The 20,294-nt window shown below is 41.6% G+C and overlaps 1 protein-coding gene across 2 annotated transcripts in view; it reads right to left on the bottom strand.

Moving 5' to 3' along the window:
* Positions 1-1,083: 1,083 nt before the first annotated feature.
* stard9 (StAR-related lipid transfer (START) domain containing 9) overlaps positions 1,084-20,294 on the bottom strand; it is a 38,303-nt gene continuing 19,092 nt past the window's right edge. Inside the window, exons 13-33 of one of the 2 annotated variants that reach the window (XM_023827409.2) lie at positions 20,182-20,259; positions 19,917-19,994; positions 19,639-19,818; positions 19,287-19,340; positions 18,811-18,862; positions 18,580-18,705; positions 18,149-18,231; positions 17,707-17,768; positions 16,387-16,568; positions 15,576-16,002; positions 7,194-14,972; positions 6,292-6,486; positions 5,685-5,868; positions 5,454-5,600; positions 4,879-4,981; positions 4,251-4,411; positions 3,901-3,965; positions 3,595-3,797; positions 3,130-3,209; positions 2,885-3,043; positions 1,084-2,388 (exon numbers count right to left, since the gene is read on the bottom strand). In XM_023827409.2, the coding sequence (XP_023683177.1) occupies positions 2,287-2,388; positions 2,885-3,043; positions 3,130-3,209; positions 3,595-3,797; positions 3,901-3,965; positions 4,251-4,411; positions 4,879-4,981; positions 5,454-5,600; positions 5,685-5,868; positions 6,292-6,486; positions 7,194-14,972; positions 15,576-16,002; positions 16,387-16,568; positions 17,707-17,768; positions 18,149-18,231; positions 18,580-18,705; positions 18,811-18,862; positions 19,287-19,340; positions 19,639-19,818; positions 19,917-19,994; positions 20,182-20,259 (10,500 nt within the window). In that variant the 3' untranslated portion in view covers positions 1,084-2,286. The remainder of the gene's footprint in view (positions 2,389-2,884; positions 3,044-3,129; positions 3,210-3,594; positions 3,798-3,900; positions 3,966-4,250; positions 4,412-4,878; positions 4,982-5,453; positions 5,601-5,684; positions 5,869-6,291; positions 6,487-7,193; positions 14,973-15,575; positions 16,003-16,386; positions 16,569-17,706; positions 17,769-18,148; positions 18,232-18,579; positions 18,706-18,810; positions 18,863-19,286; positions 19,341-19,638; positions 19,819-19,916; positions 19,995-20,181; positions 20,260-20,294) is intronic. The other variant, XM_023827410.2, reaches the window with a different exon arrangement.

The following is a 20,294-nucleotide window of genomic DNA, read 5'->3' as shown; positions in this document are numbered from 1 at the left end:
ACTGTTTATATTTGCTGTTAAATTTATTTTGTGTAGTTCGTAATTTAATAAGTAAATTCATGGTTATAATTGAACTAAAATTATTTTATTGTATTTGTGTTGACTTGGTTAAGAGAAACTGTGAATACGTTTGTTTGCCTTTAAGGTCTTTAAAACTCGGCATCGCAGATTTATGTACACCCGGAAAAGAAAAAGGTTAGTATAGCGGAGGCAAGACGCTGCAGCTGAGGAGGATAGAGTCGCACGGTTTTCCTACCGTAGTATGTTTGTTGTTGAGGATAACTTACTCTTGTAAGAAGATTAACCCGTGGAATAAAAATTTGTTTATATCTTTTCACGTCGGAGTCCTGTGGAAGTTTTCCTCTTCGAATGAACGTACACGAGTGAAGCACGGGAAACCGGTCTCATGGCTATACACATCTGCATTATTTAGCATTTTTTCGTCTTTCAAATTAATCAACTAAAAGGCTGCTTTCCAGTAATATATTTCCTCTTTGAAGTTTTCCTTAAAATATTGTTAAAATATCGTCTCGTGAACCCAATATCGTGTCTCGTCTCGTGGGCTGAGTATACCGTTACACCACTATTAAGCAGCTTTGAAGTATTTGGGCGGTTCCATTCTGTTGACTCACCCTGTTTATTGTTTCAGAACACTAGATATAACGAAATGCATATATGAATGACATGTCAGGAAGCAGCGAAGCACAGTGACTCAGTGTGAGATACTCCTGTGTTACACCGACAGTGTTTGAATCCTGAATGCTGACATGAAGTAGCTTAAGTTGCCCACATGGAGTACTTGTGTGTGCGTGTGCCATGCAGTGACCTGGGCCCCATCCAGGGGGGGCAGGTGCCCTGTGTTACTCCAGCCCTCCCCTGGATTAGTTGTTGGAAAATGGATGACATAAGAATATATGAAAAGTTGTTCTCAACAGATTCAAGAAATAAACAGCACGACCAATGAAATGACAAGTCATAATGAACATAATAAATAATAATAAAAAATATTATTTAACATAAACCTACTTAATGATAGTATAATGATAGAAGAGTTAAAGATGTTAAAATAACACCAAGACAGGGTTACATATAAATGTCAAATGTATTTTAAAAAATAATACAAAGTCATGAATACATTTAGTAACAATCATAGAAGGATTTAAAATTATGTGAAAAAATGTCACAGGGATAAAACAAAAATTACAGTTGAGTAAAAATGATAAATACCATAAATAATTTGACAAACATTTAAGAAACAGAGATATATCACATATACTTATAAAATATATATTTTTAAAATCTGTACATAAAAGCTCCTGGTTTACGAAAACCACAGATCCACGGCCTTATGACCCAACAGCGCTATAGCAAAGGTTGCCTGGACATAAAGACATTTACAACAGGCAGCAGACTCTTGTGTTCTACCCTTAAAATGAAAAATAAGGTGAGTAATAAATTATATTTCAACTGTCAGTACAGCAGACATTCACACACAGTTATGCAAAGAAAGCCTGCATTTTGGATACATCTTATTGTAGTGGAGATATTTCATAACTAGACCAAAACTGCAATTAAAGAGAAAAAACCTGACACTTAGATATAGTTCACCAACCAATAAATTAGTTTCTTGTTAACCTTGACAAGAATCAATATCCAAAGGCAATTCTTCATACCAAAACTGTCATGAATATGGATGGATGTACGTATTCATTTTGAAACATAAAAAACATACCTGTTGTACCTTGAGTAGTCAACCTCAAGTTTTAATTTGTTAACAAACTGGTTACTAACATAACAATGAACAGAACAATGTTAGTTATCTCCAGCGGTTCATATGGATTACATCTTAACTCATTTGCATTCAACTAAATGTGACTGAATAATGTTCCTATTTAACTAGAATATTCTCAGATGTTTGGATGAGTAGTGCACCTGACCAAGATATTCTGTTTTCACTGGGATGGTTCACTGATTTAATGTGGGCTTCAACATATCACAATAAGCAGTCCAGACAAAGGGTTTGGTTCCTACGTTGACCTACCCATCTTTGGCACAAGGAGGCTTAGCTAGCTTATACACACAGACTTTTTGGATTATTTTAAAATATAAAGCTTAAAATCCTGTATTTTTTTCATCAAAATAATCTCACCAGTGCTATTAATCAGTAAAAAAAAAATCAAGTCAACTTCTTTAAAAATGGTGGAAAAGTGCAAATAGAAATGATTAAACTTCATATAAACTGTAAGTGCTTTTTTTTTGTTTACAACAGAGGAAGTTCCTCCGGAGTCAGAGGGAGAAGAAATCATCCAGCTCAGAAATGACTGCCGCCTGCTTCTTAGCCACTGAGCTCAGGAGCCTTGGAGAGAGGGCCGCAGTTTTCAAGTCCACCTACCAGGGGAAAAACACCAATGGATCGAAGAAAGATTTCAATACATGTTAAAATATAGGCATGATAATATAAGTGGGCAGAAGGAGATTATATATCCAGTTTCTATTTTTCTAACTGTTCACATGCAAGCTGTAGGAAGACAATGAGTCACAAGCGAAATGCATACAATTGTAGAAGTAATCCAAGTTCGTTAGCTATGTTGACTTTTAATGTGAGCAAATGGACAGTAAAACAGACTGAACAATTAAAAACGGTAAAACGTCACGAATTATTCAAAATAGTTACAAAAAGTCAAAAGTTTTTGATAAAAAAAATAAATACACTGAAAGGAGTTTTAAAAAAATGGCAATACATCAAAACATGTTTAACAGTTAAAAGAGCGTTAGATGCAGACAAATCCAAGTCACAACAGATGTGGTTGGATACATGAAGGGATACAGAGAAGAGAGGAAGGTCAGGATATACATGAACAACACAGTCGAGCTTTAGACGAACCTGCAGCAAGTAAAACATCCTGACGACCTCCCTACCCTCCTGCTGGCTGGGCTGCAGGAGCCAGGCGCTGGGGAACAGCTCTCCACGCACAGCCTCTGCACTGGATGGCAGAAGGGACTTCTCACACAGAGAGCGTACTGCCAGGACCCATTCCCCATCCTAAACATGAGGAAAGAGGTTCTCCAATGTTCCAGCAAAGCAGATGTTAGGCATAGTGTCCTAATGTCCAATAAGACCTTACTGACCTGTTTAGATTCTTTGCTGATGCAGCAGAAGTCTAGTGGCTGAACAAGACGGCAACTAGAGACATCTGTCAGCAGGTAGACTGGGTTTGGGGAACAGGGCCAAAAGAACATAAGAACATCAAGTTACAAGTCAGAGGAGGCCATCTGGCCCATTGAGCTCGCTTGGAGGGAATTAAACTAATCATTTAAAGTTGGCAGGACCTTGTCAAGTTCAGATTTGAAGGAATCTAGGGTCTTAGATTGGACAGACTATTCCACATTCTAATCACACGTTGCAACAAGAAGTTTTTAGTCAGATCCAAATGAAAGTGTTCCCCCTCTAGTTACAAACTGTGGCCACGTGTTCTTGAATTAGAACGTATACCAGGATCATTTCAAAAACAGGTAAAAAAATTAAACAATGACTTGGTATTCAGGTATACATAAGTGGTCTTTGTCATGGTTGGTGGATGTTCAAACACTCACCCAGCTTAGTGCTGCTATCCAGCGGGCGGGTCCAGGTGGAATGCACAGAGCCATGGTACAGGTGCGCCTTGGAGAGGTCGCGGATCATGCACCACAGGCTGGGCAGAGGCCTCTGCAGCTCTGCGGCCCCCAGGAAGCTGTGCACGGAGGGGCTTGAGCAGGGCTTATAGAAGGCGTGCACACCTCGCTCTGCTCCCTGGTATCTGCGAAGAGGGACAAGACACACCCATTATACCAAGGCTCAGGGGGTCTCGAATGCCCCCTAGTACGGCATAGGATACTGCGAGTCACCTACACCGAACTCACCTCCAACCACTTGAGGCCTTTCCTGCCAGTAAGTTCATCAAGTCTCCATTACCAGCAGAATATATCTAAATGTAAAACACAGTTACGGATATTTGCCAAGTCTAAGAAGCCAAGAATTTCAGTTTGAAATTTTTTCTTGAATAGAGATTATATGAGAAAGCCCAAATATTGATATTGCCTACTTTAAACAGTTATAACTAAAGAAATAATCTAATTAAAAATTAAAGCCAGCATATCCACTATAGCTAATTTACTCATAACCTTTACTTAAAAAATATGCAACATAATTTAACAGGTAAAAGATCATCAAGGAATTAAATGAAAAGACTTAGATTCGCAGCAAGGATTACCTCCGCAATGGCGGAAGACAGAGCGCCGGCAGCGATGTCCTGGTATGCTGGGGGTATGGAAGGCATCGAGTTGAAAGACAAACTACGGTGATGCCCACGTGGATGTGAAGTGGACAGGAGCTGAGGGTCACTCTTGTTGACTGTGGCCTCCACACGAACATCTAAGACAAAACAGAGAAGTGGATTAGTATTACCTATCGGGCTGCTTTAGGGTAGGCGGTCATGCCCCAAAAAATAATTTAATAAAGAACACTCCACCATATGCATAAAATCTGAGTAAAAAAATAGTAAGAGTTAAATTTTTTATGCAATAATATTCATATAATCATTAATTACTGAAGATGGCTGCACATGCAATGTAACTGAATGTAGTTTAGCAGTGCAAATGCATCTCAATTGTTTTAAAAAGGTTATTAATGGGATTGAAAACTATCAAATTCTATCATGTGATATTAAATTGTGCATTAATATTTCTATCAGGCTTAATTAAATAGCTGTGTCACAAGAACTATGGCTGGGCATCACTCATGCAAGTCAGCTCCAGCAACACCAAGGTAATGCCAGATAAGAGAGAGCTGCTCCATGCAGACGGCTGGAATGCAGGTTAATACACTTTTCCAAGGCTCACCTTCAGCAGACGCCCATGAACGGTGAGGATCCACGTCCAATGAAGCACTTTTGGGAGGACAGCCTCTGAATTTTACTCTGCCATCTTCTGAGGGCTCACAGATCTAACAAAAGAATAAGTGGTAAGCAGGATAAAAGTGAGTGGAAGAACATAGGGGACTGGCCATCTCTAGAAAAGATGGGGGACTGGCCATCTCTAGAAAAGATGGGGAACTGGCCATCTCTAGAAAAGATGGGGGACTGGCCATCTCTAGAAAAGATGGGGGACTGGCCCTCTCTAGAAAAGATGGGGAACTGGCCATCTCTAGAAAAGATGGGGGACTGGCCATCTCTAGAAAAGAGGGGACTGGCCATCTCTACCTGATTTCAGTTGCTCCTGAAATGGACAATACTTTTCCCCAAAAAGACATTGCAGCCCCATCTAACATAATTCTGTTTACCTCTCTGACCTAAAATGCTTTCAAAAAATAAAGTTTACCTAATTAAGACATTAAAGAAATGCAAGTTCAACACATTTTTGACAAAAGGTGATATTTGCTAGGTCACACGGAGAACAAGGTTATCCAGGAACAATACCTGCAATGGACATGAAGGTCTGCTGCCCTCTTTGACTCGGGCAGTGTTGCTGCTGTTGTAGCCAGAGGTCGGCCCAGAGGACAGGCTGAGGCTTGACCCAGTACACAAGGTACTACTGCTAACACGAGTTCGAAACCGCAGGTCATCCTGATGCAAGAAGCAGCAAAACTACATGAACACTTATTAGGACGGACGTGATGAAAGTGCATGCGTGCAAGTCCATGCACTGACCTTCACCAGCTGAGACAGAGCTTGCTGATGGAGTCGCCTCTTTTCTTGCTGAGTCCTCTCACGAAGCCGATCACGGGCCCGGGCGATCTCGCTCTTGGCGACCTCACGGGCACGCCCATAGTCCTTTAACAGCAGCTCTATCTCAGAGGGGCACTCTCCTGTCTGTCTCAGCGGGACTGTCAAGCTGGAGAAACCCAATTCCAGTGCGATTCCAAGTTAAATGATGAAATCATACTGATTACAATTTTCATATACGTTTTTTTTTAATATTTTGGCTATAGTTCAGTGCAATTTTTATCCGGCCTACAGTTTTCACAAGACTTGCAAGTTTGCTAGGTAGTAAAAAGTACTGAAAATGAGCTGGTACAGGGAGCATCAAACGGTGAACTCATTGCTGAGAACAGTGGGATTTCACAGAGCAGTAGGTAAATGTGGAAGGTAATCACAACACTGCCTGGAAAGTTAATCCCTTGTGGTGGGACAAATATCCAGAATCAGAATAACCGTTCACATAATCACAATTTATATTCATAGTCAGGCAAATAACTGAGCTGCTTATAAATCTAAAGATGATCCCATAAGTGCCTCTTAACCAAGCCTACTGTACCTGGTGTCTGTCACCACTGCCTGGCGGAGCTTCTGCAAGTGCTGCCGTTGCTGACTGGGCAATTCAGTGGCTCCAGCAGGAAGCTCAGACCTTCTTCCAGGGGTCGGCTTGCTGGGGCTCAGACTACGTGGCCGTCTGCAACTTTGGAGCCGTGCTTCTCTTTCGTGCCGCAAGCCCTCGATGCTCCGCCGGTGTCTGCGGAGGGTCAGGTCCATGGCGGGGTCGTCAAAGCCAAACAGAACATTACATATGATGTCTGATATAACGTAGCGTGGCTCACTAGTCGGTCTGCAGCTGAATTGTTTTCTTAATATTTAATAAATAATTAAACGATTCAAATTTACAACAACCATTATTTAAATAGCACTTTTCATACAAGAAATGCAGATCAAACAAGCTTGATGGGCCGAATGGCCTCCTTTCGTTTGTAAATTTCTTATGTTCTTATCAAAGTGCTTTATATATGGAATTTAAATAAGAAACGAAATGGACAATTTCAATTTTTAATATCTAAAAAAACAGCAGAATTAATGAGATGGGAAGCATATGTGCCAGATTACAAACATTACTTACACAAACATCATATACTTAAACCTAACTATAAGGCTATTGAGTCACGATGTATGTACTGTTCAAAGTAAGGCAAAAATAACCATCTGTTCTCCTTGTTTGGGTCATCAGGAGCCTATCCCTGGCGTTTCAAGGCATGTACACAATTATACATTATGGACAATACATAGACATCAGTTATCGCATGACTCTAGTTTGAGTCCCTGGATTTGTGATGTAACAGTGCTACTAACTGAGTCTCGCTAAGGAACAAAGGGGTTACATGGTAACTTCTCTGCAAACTATTTATTTTTCAATGGCCATCGGTTGATAAAGAAAGCTGAAAGTCTTACCTGTCATATAGTTGCTGCTTTGTGGGGACATCACAAGCTTCTTCAATAGAGCCAGACTTCATTAGCTTCAGTAATGCATCCGTTTCCCCCAAACCATAGTGGAGCTTGGCTTCTGTTAATTCTACAGTTAGCTGACGATGGTTCATATCCAGTCGAACAGTTGCCATCACCTGCTCTCTCTCCTGCCTCAATCTTTCAATCTCCCTTAGCCTGCTGTCAGTTAGCATCGCTGTTTCTGTTTTAGGGCTTTCTGAACAACCAAGGTCTGAATGGCTACCCTTCATTTCTTGCCTGGAGGTAACTTGGGATAATTGTCTTAAGCTGCTGCTTGGACTTGAAGGGGGCCAACAGTTGACACCTGACCAGTTAGTGAATTTATTGTGCAATGGCAGATCTTCAGGGATTCTCAGATATTCTTTTTCCGTTTCACCCACAAGGGGTCTCGTGTTGATGAGTATGTCCGTATTACATTCACTTGCCATCAATGATACAGCATCATCTTCCTGAAGCTGAACGGTTTCCTCCCTAACAAAAGGTTCTGGCTTCCTCAAGGCATTTCCTGTATAATGAACTTCTTTCTGGTGGTTTTCAAGGGTATGGTTGTCAAAGCTTAACTCCTTGTCAAGAATGTAAACTTGCTGTCTATTATCAGATTCCTCTAGTTTACAGTCAAAAAGTGGATCATTTCTATATGTAGGTATTGCAGAGGAAGCCTGATGAATTTTGGACAAATGGGACGATCTAGGACCTTGGGCTGCCGATTGCATACTCAGGGGCTTAGGAACTCCAGATCTTACATTTACCAGCTGATCCTTGATTCTGTCACAACTATCATTTTGTAAAATTTTCTTATTTAAAGGGGTATAATTCAAACTTCTGACATTTTCCAGGGAAACACTACTGATGTATCTATTGCCAGAAGATTCAATTGGCTGATCACCATATTGAGATCTTTCTCCTAAAATTTTTGCTTGCTTGTATGAGAAACACTGTTCTTTCAGTTTCTGTAATTTATAGGCCGTAGAAGATAGACTGTTCATGTGTTCCAAAACCAGTTCCTTCGTGGGTTCCTGCAGTCCAGTCATCTGGCCATTACCTAAGCTCTGACTAGATTTACTCTTGAGCATCTGGGTAACTCCAGCTTCTACAGTTAGAATAGGAGAAGAAGCACGATCTGTAACATAAACTCCTTTTGCAACACGATGAAAAGCATTGTCCTTCCTTGGGGTCTGAGTTTTCAGTGCAGTTGTCTGTAAAAGACTACCTCTCATTTTGGTGCCTCCAATGCTGGTACCGAACGACTGTCTGGGTACGTGATCAGAAGAGAAAATGGGACTTGCCAGAGACTTTAAGTGGGAGAAACTCTGAAAAACGACTTCATCTTTTAAGGATGAAGTAGAAGCTTTAACTTCTGGAAGACCTATCTCCATTGCAGTCTGTGACCCCTCAGAGCATCCACTTAGATTAGGCAAAGTCGGCATTTCCTGAGCAGTGTTTTTCTTAAAGGTCCTTCCCTGTAAGGGCAAAGCAATGTCTTCCTTCTCTGGAGAAATACTAAGAGTCTCAACACCAACAACTCTGACAGTCACATTAACTTCCTGAGCTTTTTCCTTTGTTTGTTGTTCTTTCTGCATATTTTTGCTGCAAACTGGCTTTATAATGCTGTCTGTTTGGATCGCTACGTCAACGGCTGTTTGAGTCGAGCAGTCTCTCTTGCTGCATTTGCTTGAAGATGAGGTTTTATTATTTACTGTGACATGAGTTGTATCCATGGCTTCCATGTTCCCTAAAAGATCTGAGGTATTGTAGATCAACTGCGAAAGATGTAGAGACATGTTCTGAAGGTTTGCTAATGTAGAGACCACGTCTGTGTCCTCAGCACCCATGCTGCTCCTTTGTGTTTCAGTTCTGCTCCTTCGCTGATGGTTTATATTTTTGTGCTTTTTATGTGGTACAGTTGTCTGGGTGCACCGGTTACAAGTCAACACTGAGTATTCTTTATGTACAGCACCTGAGGACTCTTGTTCAGAAGGGCAAACCAACATTATTTCATCTACTTGACCAGAGCTGTTGCCCAGGTTTCTAGAGATGTCACTGCAGTAAGAATCATAGGATCCCATATGCACTTTGAGGAGAGGATTAGAAGCGTACTGACATTCTGAAGAGCCTTGCTCCTTGCAACCTTCAATGCTACTTAGAGTGCTGGATAGTGTTTTGTTATTGGCAAATGTACTGAGATGGGAGTAAAAAGGGCAGCTTTGAACATTCAGTCCATTATCAACACTGCAGCACCTGCCTGATCTATTGCCAGCACCATCAAGCTCAGCTGTTTTGTTAGAGATATCGGCAGCACTTCCAAAAACCTTACGCTGCCTTTGAGTTGCTGTATCTTGCCATGAATGGATAAAAGGATTAACATCACTCGAGGTAAAGTGAATTGTCGTATCCATTTTTTTAAAGTTCTGCAGATCTTGTACCATTGCTTTTGGTGCAAGGAGGGAACTGAAGTGTTTTGGGGTTTTTTGTGTATAACGAAAGACATTTTTTTGTATACAATCACTTTTGGACACCTCTGCGAGTTTCTTTTTTTCAGTATCTTCCTCTTGGAATCCTTTTTCTCCATCTCTTCTTTTACTAATATCTCTATCTTTTGTCTTGGTGCATAAAGTACTAGATTTGTGGTTCAGAGTTTCTCCTAATTCTTTTTTAGTTCCATCATTTTGTAGGAAGGACAGGGAAGGTGAAGAGGAGTGTGCAGTCCAGTCTTTTGAGTGGTCTTTGCATGTGTTCTTGTTTTTAACTGATACATCTTGTTTACACTGGATCTGATTATCGGGCATGGTTTTGTGTCTTGCAGGCCTGTCTGCCACTTCTTCTGAAGAAAAGTTAGCTGAAGAATCAGAAGAGGAAGTGGTAGCTGCTCTTGCATTTAATCGAGATAATTTCTTTAACTTTCCTTTTTGCCGAGGTTTTGCTTGGCATGTTTTATTGTCCTGTAACTGCTTCCACGAATCCTTTAAATCAGAAGATGAGGTTGAGGTCTTGCCACTAGGGTTGATATCGTCCAAGCTACTATCCGCATCTTTTGGCATGTCAAAAATATCAGAATCCTGTTGATAATAATCTTGGCTGAGAGTACATGTGGCAAAACTGGAGAGTGGTTTGCTCTCATTGTTAACTTCCATACAGCAATCAGATCCCGTGTAAACTGATGTCAGTTGAGTACATCTGTTTGGTGGTGATGGGTAACTTTGCAGAAAATTTAAATGGAATTCAAACTCTTTTGTTTGATGAATAGTGTCCTCTTGTGTAGCCTGAAGTGCAGGGGTTGGTGAATTAGTACCAACTTTGTAGGTTTCTTCTTTAGAATCTTCACTTTTCAGATAAAGTCTTTGGAAAGACCCCTCTCCACTCTCCTTACTTTCTGCAAGACATTCCTGTATTTGCTCCTGTTTGAAGGCTTTGGTAAAATCTACAAGCTTGCATGATCTTTTATGAAATTTTTTATTTCCCTCATCTGAGATTTCTTTACTAAGAATGATTTCTGAGCCAACCTTAGACTGACTGTCAGCTGAACATAAATACTTTGAAGAGACTTTTTGGGGAGAATCTTCACTGCATAACTGCTCTTCCAGAAAATTTAATCTGCAGTTTTTAGTGATTTGTCTGTCTAAATTTTGAGAGTCGATACTAGAGACATTTTCATGCAAATTCATTTTTGCATTAGACATTTTAGCAGATGGCAACAAGGGCTTGATGTGAATATCCATATTTGTGTGTGACTGTTGGGCTTGCTTGTGTGACTTAGGCAGAACATCACAGTCTTCAGTACCGGGGCCATTTAGCCTGCTTTGACTTCTCTTCAAACAGCTTTTACTGGTGTGTTCTGCATGATGAAAAGAGGTACTCCTTTGATCATCCTTCAGTTGAGTAATGGGTGACCCTACAGTTGAGGCGTAAGTATTTCTTAAATTATCACCCTCTGTTTGTATTGCTGGCTTGCTGAAGTGAACCTGCCTGGACAAATCATTCTCATGGCAGTTTTCAAACAGACATGTAGATGAGCGTATATTATGCTTCTCTACATTCTGTTTTGAGCCTGCTTGGTTAACACTGTCCAGGCATAGACCTGTTCTAGCTAAGTCAATTTTATGCCTGCTTATGGACTGACACTCAGCTGTGCAGCACTCCAGTGTGACCTCTTCCTGAACGTGATTGGCTTCATGGTGTTTCTCTACCTGCTGGTTTCTGAAGACATCTATTACAGGATCATTTGCAGGATTGCTCAGTTCTGATGAACTGGAAGTTTTGTTTGACTCTGAAACTGTTTGCCTGCCATCTGTAACCACCATAACAGTGCATTTGTGTTTCATTATATTATGCACAGAGGCACCAGAGTTCGTGCCAGGTCTGTCTACCTCTCGGTCTGGACTACAGTGTTGAATTTGGGTTAAGGCATTCTTCTGTGAGGTATCTGACATTACACTTGTTGCTTCGGTTTTATTGCAGTTTGTAGACGTTAATGAAATGCTTTTAGAAGGGCTTGTTGCTATGTTCACAGCAAAAAATGACTTATCCATATCTTTGAGGGACATTTGTTCTAGCAATAAACTTTTCTTCTGATCCATTTCCATTTCAGCAGTCGTTGCTTCATAGACTAATTCATCACTGTTTGAGCTTTCCTCAAACTCTTTAAGGGTTACCTCCATATGTTCTTTTACTACTTCAGAGATCTTCTGATCTACTGGACTGGGATCACTCTCTTCTGTGTTGCCTCTTCCTGAGTATTCCAAGAGCTCCTTAATTCTTTCTTGAATATCAGCTGTTTGTTTTACAGTCACTGTCTCTCTATTATGTGCAGGTTCCTCATCCTTACCTACTGAAACATCTACACTCTCAGCAGAAATGCATTTCTTACAATTTTTCAAACCACTGTACATAACAGATATATGGTTAGCTTTTTTGATATCAACAAGGTTTGTAGGATTTTGGTGAGTAGGGGTGCTAACTTCAAAGAACTCAGAAAATGGAAGGTGGTTGCTTTGGGTTTTCTGGAAGCTCTTTTGCTTTCCAATTTTTTCCTGATAAATGCATGCCTTGTTTTGTGCCTTTTTCTTCCTACGGTATTTTGTTGTAGTGTAGCAAAATCCTAGTTTGAGTTTCCTTCTCTTGAAATCCTTGCATCTATAACCGGTCTGGAGAGTTTTATGTACCTTTAAGGAGTAGACCTTTTGACTAATGCCTTGGTTTAAGCACTTGGTTATTACACCAAGCTTGTATCCCTTGCTAGTGGTTTTCACTGAATAATCTTTGGTCTCATCACAAACAACTGCCCACTGCTTCCCTTTCAGGTATATCTGATGATCAGACTCACTGCACGACCTGTCAGCAGAAAGACCCTCAGCAATACTTCCTGTACATTTGCCTTCATTCCAATAACACCCAGAAGAGACAGGAAAATTAAGAGTTTCTTTTGGGTTCATACTTTGCACCTTAAGGTTTTTTGATTCAAAGACGGTTTCTGTACTCAGCAAAGTCTGACTTGTTCCCTGGCTTTCATTTAGCATTGTGTCACTATCTTGGGTTTTCAGAATTGTAGCCTTCTTCACTTTTATATCTTCAGTGGTATTTCCCATAGCTTGACAGCTGTATCTGCTTGAGCCTTTAAGTTCTGATTCATTTAACAAAGTATCTTCAAGTACTTTACTAAAAGGTAGTCCCAATGTGTTTACGACAGAAGCCTCATTAAAATCAATAATGCGTTTTGGAAAAGGATCACTATATAACTTTGTAGACAAAGGTAAGTTGGATGGCACAGTAATTTCATGACAGCCTGATCTGTCTGTATCACATGCAGACATGATGACTGACTGACTTCCTACTGCAGAATCAATACCATCCATTTGTTGTTCTTCTGCTCCAGCATTTTTGACATTTAAAAATTTGTCTTCAGAAGTAGAGTAGGTATTATTGCAAAGAAAGCCTGAAGCACTGCCCCGACTTACAGACTTATCAGCACCGACACACTCCATGTCTAATGATAGGTCATTTGGAAATGTCTCCATGCTGTTAAAAGTCCTAGGCTCACCTTCAGAAGGGAAACAGTTGCTTTTACATAAAAGAGGTGCAACAACTACATGTTTACACATACTTGTCTTAAAGCTTAAATGTTCCTTTTCATCATCATTCTTTTGCATGCCTGATTTTTCCAGTGTTGCAGAGTCTTCTACTACTCCTTTCATACCTGATACAAATTCTGAACATTCCTCAAGATTGCCACTTCCAGAATAAACAGATTCTTTTATAGTACTGTTTATGGCAGCTATTGAAGAAGTTGTCTTGTGATCTTCCAGCATTCCAACCACCTGGGAATTCTCACTTTCAGAATCCCAGTATTCTTGTTGAAATAATGTTGCATCTTTACTGTCATTCATGTGAATGGTTGGGGTTTCAGAGCCACTAACGCTTTCAGTGATATCTGTGCTGTTTTGAAGGCTGATGCTACATACTGGATGTATTTCTACTGACTGGCTAATTGCGATTGAGCCACTGTAGATACTGGGACTGTCAGGTGGCTCAGTAGAAGACCAGGCATCTGTAAGCACACACAGATTCTCATTTTCTTTGGCACCTGACCAGGAAAGGTGACTAGAACTGTTGGCTAATAGTTGTGGTCCTCCCTCCTGCTCTTCAGCACCTTTAGATTCTAATAAGAGAGCTGCAGATTTTGCCTTTGATTGAGGCTCACTGAGTAACTCCGTTTTGGATTCCTTTTCATTTCCAGCTTTTGCCATGTGAAAACCTTTGAGATTCCAGAATGCTTCTGCTGGCATCTCATCACATGCACGGGGCTCAAGGGAGGAAAACATTTCATTATTAATCTCCTCAGTCAGGAACTTCTTCTCATTCACCTGAGAATAGCAGTGACTAGACAGTGACTCCTTAGAATTCAGCCTCATTGTATTTGCTTTACTGCTGTTTTCCATCACCAATGAATCCTGGGATATCTGACTGTTTACACTTTCTGGCTCACTGTTGTTCCCACCTTCAAATTCCTCATGCCTTAGCTGTTCAGCCAGAGCTTTGGTGTAAGCTGATGACAGTGAGTCCAAAGAGAATGAGCTGTCACAATCTGAAGAGTCCTCTTCCTCCTCTCCCTTCCTATTGTCCAGCGATCCCTCATGCGGTGGTTTCTCCCCGGCCTGTTCCACTGATGCCTTATTCACAGCTTCCTCACTATGCCCGCCCCCTTGCCCCAAACTTATACTCAACGGCCACTGTTCAGTCTTTGCATCCAGGTTCACGTCTCCTTTATTTCCTTGGAACTGAGAAGTACTGGTTGGCTGATTACCTTTATTACCCACAAACCCTGATGGTGGCTTGCGAAAGAATTTCGACAATGCAGTCCGGATTCCGGGCCCAGCCGATTGGGAGAAGACCTTCCGTATTCTCTCCAGACTTTTGCTGCCCTTGGATGATGACTTGCAAATTTTGGGTGGGCTATAAGGAGTGTTGAGTTGTGTTGAAGATGCTTTCTTGTTGTCCATCCCATGCAGTTCTGAAGAACCAGTTTGCTGTAGTTCTTCCTTTCCACTTTTGATGACATTAATGTCGGTGAATGACGGCATTCTTTTATTCGGTCCACCGTTTAGCTGATCAGGACGTAGTAATCCTGCCTTTAGGCTTTCCAAAGATCTGGTTTTGCCCTCCAAGCTTCTGTTTCCTGTAGGCAATGTATTGGCACGATTTCTCATTCTCTTGTTTCTTCTAATAATATGGCTAAAAAAAAAACAAAATTATCATTTGTAAATATTGTTGTTATAGTGCAACTAACATATGAAAGCAGCAGCAGATGTATGTGTGTAGTCTTTCAAATTAATTGCTAATTCATTAATTTTCCACATCCATCCTATGCAAGGTCACGGGGGCCCAGAGTGGGAATAACCCAGGACACCATTCACACCTACGGACAATCTGGCAACTCCAACTGACCTTAGTATGCATTTGGACTGTGGGGGGGGGAAACATGCAAACTCCACACACAGAGCCATAGCAGAGACTGTGGGGGGGGGGGGGGTTGCCATGGTAACCATGGCACTCGAAATTAATTGTTAACTGAAATTTTATTGCTAATTTATTAACTGAATAAATTAACTGAAATTCACAAATGCTTCCCCACTATTTATTTCTCATCTAACAAACTAGTAAATTTGTGAATATTCATTCTAACTCAAGTATTCCTCTTTTAAGATTGTCGTTTGTAATGAAAATTTCAGATTTTCAAGGTATCTCAGAAAATCATTTACATTAATACTGTAAATATAGCAATAACAATAATACACTGACGTTCATTCCAATCTGCACGCGGGAACGCAAACTGACCTAAACAGAGGGCTGTGTTTAGGATAGAGACGTGACAGGAGGTCTACAGAGAACGAATGCCTTCTGAGGACATTTGAGCTTCCTTTTGTCTTCACGGGCAAGCCAGGCTCCGATGACGTGGAACCTTCAGGAGAAAGGGCACACTCCAGGCACTGCAGCTCCCCTTTGGCCTCCAGCAGGAGGCGCTTCTGAGCAATCCTCCCCAGCTGGTAGTGCAGCCGCTTGCGCCGGACCCGGTTCTCGGCCCGGCGCAGTGCGTGGTGCCGCAGCAGCTCCTCCTGCACCACCCTCTTTCTGTCTCCGACCACCGTGTCTCTGACACCTCCTTTGAGAACCTTAAACACGAGATCGGTCTGCGCTTCAGATTCTTCTGTGTTTCTCTCATTAGCTGAGAGACGCTGCTTCTCCTGGAGAGCCCACTGCTGAACTGTAGAGAGACGGAAAAATAATTCATAACACAACATTTTAGATACTATAAAAATACGCAGCTTTAACCACAGAAATATAGCATTTCGACAGGTAGAACATCGTGGCTCACCTATTTCTTTATGCTGTATATCAGTGTTTTCCAACCCAGGCTTAGGGACCCCCAGACAGCCCACGTTTTTGTTCCCTCCGCGTTTTTGTTCCCTCCCAGGAGCAAAAACGTGGGCTGTCTGGCAGGGAGCTGGGAGGGAGCAAAAACATGCACCATCTGTGGGCCCCCGAGGGCCGGGTTGGGAAACACCGCAGCATACACATCCACACGATATATTTCTCTTAGCTTTCACACGTAACTCTTTCAGGAAGTGACATATGAAGCAGGGCTCACTCTCTCTTTGCTGCTGCCTCAGGTATGCCTGCTCCCTCTCCAGGTCCCGCTCGGCCCGCTGCTGCTCCACCTGGATTTCCTCCCGGAGGCTCCTCACGTACCTCTGCTGCTCCTGCACCCGCTGCCGGGGAACAGCCCCTTTCTCACCCCCGCCCTGCTCCCAGCGCTCCTCCTCTATCTCGCTGCAGAGACGGGCAAAGACACGGAGACACAGAGACACATAGAGACGCACAGATTCCATCAAACCCAAGAAAACATGAAAAAGCATCAAAGAGTTCAACAGCTCCTTCACAACGCAAGGCTTTAACAGTAATAAGCATCAAAATATATACCACCAAGTCATAATCAAGCACATAATAAATATCGCTATATACAGAATTACAAACATCTTTTGATACTATTCCTGTCTTTTACCTGATTAAAAATCCTGGTACTTGTGCACACTGTTAAAACTGAGAGATGCACAAGCAGGCTTCCTGAAGCAAAAGGCTTTGAGTGCATGATGCGTTTGAGGCAGCGTCCCTGCTGTAGCCTAGCAACGGACTAAGACGTATTTAAAAATAACACGGGGGCCCTCGAGGGCCTAGAGGCAGAGTCAGTGATTTCCAACAGGGCTGAGGCTTCTATATTCACTTAGATCTATGCTACTTTTACTTGAGCTGTATCTGTGTAGAGGGTAAATGGCCTGCTAAGATGCTTAGTTCTGGTCAGAATATAAACATAAAGTCACATGTTCACTATACTACTGCAAAAAATAGTTGGTCATTTATGAACTGCTGTCTGTAGCAGATGAGGTGCAAGAGTAGCCTAATTTCAATTTAAATGTATAAAGTAAAAACACAATTATGAAAAGGACAAAACCATAAAACGCCTGCAAAACTACTTGATATCCATCTGCTATCCGTCTGCTATCTATCTGCTATCCGTCTGCTATCTATCTGCTATCCGTCTGCTATCCGTCTGCTATCTATCTGCTATCCGTCTGCTATCCATCTGCTATCCGTCTGCTATCCATCTGCTATCCGTCTGCTATCCATCTGCTATCCGTCTGCTATCCATCTGCTATCCGTCTGCTATCCATCTGCTATCCGTCTGCTATCCGTCTGCTATCCATCTGCTATCCGTCTGCTATCTATCTGCTATCCGTCTGCTATCCATCTGCTATCCATCTGCTATCTATCTGCTATCCCCCAAGCTTTTTAAAACTAAGTGGGAGCAGAATTTCAAACAGTAGAACTACATTCATGTTCAGCAGTTCTCCTTTTTAATAAGTGGACCATGTCTGTACACTGGATAACATGCAGTGACTGAGGTGTTTACCTTGGTCGTGGTACGAGGCAGCTGAGGTCAGACATGCTGCAGCTCAGCGCTCCCTCACTGGCCTGCACAGAGGGGACAGAGCTGTTAGTAACTGCAGACTGGAAAAAGTAAAACAATAAGACAGCATTTATGCAAACAAATTAACTGCGATGCGAAAGTAAAATACAAATACAGAAATTAAAAAAATAAAAACTATAAATATCGCTTCTCAAACTAACTAAAACGAAATAAAATAAAAGCAAACACGCAATACTTTTCATTGCCGGTTTTTAACAGTATGTAATGACATTAATAATAATTAACAAAAACTAAACTGGACTTCTAATGAAAACTGAAAATGGACAAATAAAAACTAAATGAAAAATTGTAAACTATAACAACACTGGTGCTGGCTGGACCACAGAACCTTGTGTGACCCTGGACCCCAAAGCGGGTCACTCACCCGTCTTCGCTCTCTTAGGATGGCTGCCTCAGCGGGGTGGTTGAAACGAAATTTGTGGACCTCCCCCAAAGTGATCACTGCCCCTGAAATTTAGACAGACACCCATTAATTCGTTTTTTTATTTAGCTACAGAATTCTGTTAATGTAACTGATTCTCACCCCATTACATTATGGTATAAATAATGCTATAAGATAACTTATATTATGTTACATTGCTTATATGTACAAAAAATACACTTTAAGGCAGTGTTTCCCAATCCGGTCCTTGGGTCCCCACAGACAGGCCACGTTTTTGCTCCCCCCCACCTATTGAGAGCCGGCAGGGAGCAAAAATGTAGACCATCTGAAGAAAAAGCTGGGAGGGAGCAAAAACATGGACGGACTGTGGGTCCCCGAGGAAGGTAACAGCTGAGCAGAGATCATGTCGTCACCTTGTGCTAGTTGGCAGGGTTCCGTCACCTCGCGCCCGTTCACCATGCAGACGCTCCCAGGGAACGGTCTCAGTGTCACCACCCCATGCTGGTTCACAATCTCACATTGGGCTTCACCCTGCAGGACTAAGAGAGCAACAAGGGACACTATCAGGGAACTCTGTGCAGAAATGAAGCATGAAACACAGAGAACATACTAGTTGGAATTCAGAACGAAAAAGTGAGGCCAACCTATTTGAGGTTCCTCTTGTTGGTCTTGTGGTCCGATCTTAGTTACCCCTTCCTGTGGTAAAATTGGTACTAAGTTTCAGATTTAAATGTTAATAGAAAACCCAACAGCAATCAAGCACGGTGTGTACAGGCATGGATTGGCCATTTACTTAATATTAAGAGTTAAAGAGGATAGTACTCATTAGACATACAATGTTTGTCCAGAAAACTGTTTGAGAAATATACATTATAAATAACTCCCAGAACTGCAAAACACTGTGCTTGCTATCGATTTCAATCATGACATTACTGCCTTAGGTTTTGCAGCAGCGAGTGAAATCTCTTTTGTCTTTGTCTTTTCACTTCAATCAGACTGCTAAATGTGTTTCCAAAGCGAAATCAAAAACAAAACAAACGCTGGAGAAAGAGGAGAAGCATTCAGAAGGAAAGTCAAAGTTAATGCCCAAATTGAGAGCCTTTACTCATGTGCATCATACCTGAACACTTTTGTGAACAGAGCAAGTTGTGGAAAGAGGACAAGAAGGAAAGTTCTAGTTAAAACACAGGAAAGACACAGCACTTCAGTTAGCAATCAGACAGAGTGTTGGAATGCTAATACTACACAAGAGAATTACATAAACCAAATATTCTACATACACTGAATATGAACAAAGGGGATGTACTATTGAATTAGTCAAATTAACAAAATAAAAAATCAGACACAAGAAGTAAGATGCCTTTCATAAAAAGTATGTCGCAGAAGGGAGTTGTACAAGGTACAGAACAGAATGTCCGCAATTGGTGTCCCTCCCCTAGTGCTCAGTTATGTGCCAGAGTGTGGAACGGTACCCTGAGGTGATAGAAGATGACTCCTGTGCTCAAGACGTCCCGATCCAGGGCAATGAGGTGTGGCAAGAGAGAACGGATCAGGAACCCGGCCCGATCGCGGTTGATGTCCACGCTGTACTGCTCTAGCAGCTCCTTCTTGTCATGCCAGTGGTCGGTCCAGTCCTTTGTCAGTTGCTCAACCTATGAGATGGAGATGATGCCAAGATAACAAGCTGGTCGCAAAAAAGGAGAATGTAGCTAAAATGATGTGTTTGATACCACCGACTGGAAACACTAACCTTCAGCTCATTTTGAAGGACAATGTCAGAGAGGTTTCCATCCCTGTCTTCACTCAGAGATGGACTTGGGTTACGCTGCTACAGAGATAAACAGGAGAAAAAGCTAGCTGTGATATTTGCTACTTTTCATATAAAGATGAAAGTCTATCACTTCACTTTTATCAAACTCAAGATGTTCTATGACTTGATGGAAAGATAAGACCCAAATAGACAGATGTTCCAGTCTCCAGTCACATTTCTGTTCCGGCACTAAACAGTTGAGTACCATTTTGAAGCTCAGCAACATGCTCTTCAGCCGATTGATCTCCTCTCTCAATTCCCTGATCAGCTTCACACTGGAATCCTATTAACAAAAGAGGAAGCAGCTCTGATCCAGAT

Source organism: Paramormyrops kingsleyae, chromosome 14 (genome assembly GCF_048594095.1).
Source record: "Paramormyrops kingsleyae isolate MSU_618 chromosome 14, PKINGS_0.4, whole genome shotgun sequence".
Taxonomy (NCBI): domain Eukaryota; kingdom Metazoa; phylum Chordata; class Actinopteri; order Osteoglossiformes; family Mormyridae; genus Paramormyrops; species Paramormyrops kingsleyae.
The sequence above is the reverse complement of the archived record's forward strand: the minus strand, read 5'-3'. Positions and strand labels throughout refer to the sequence as shown.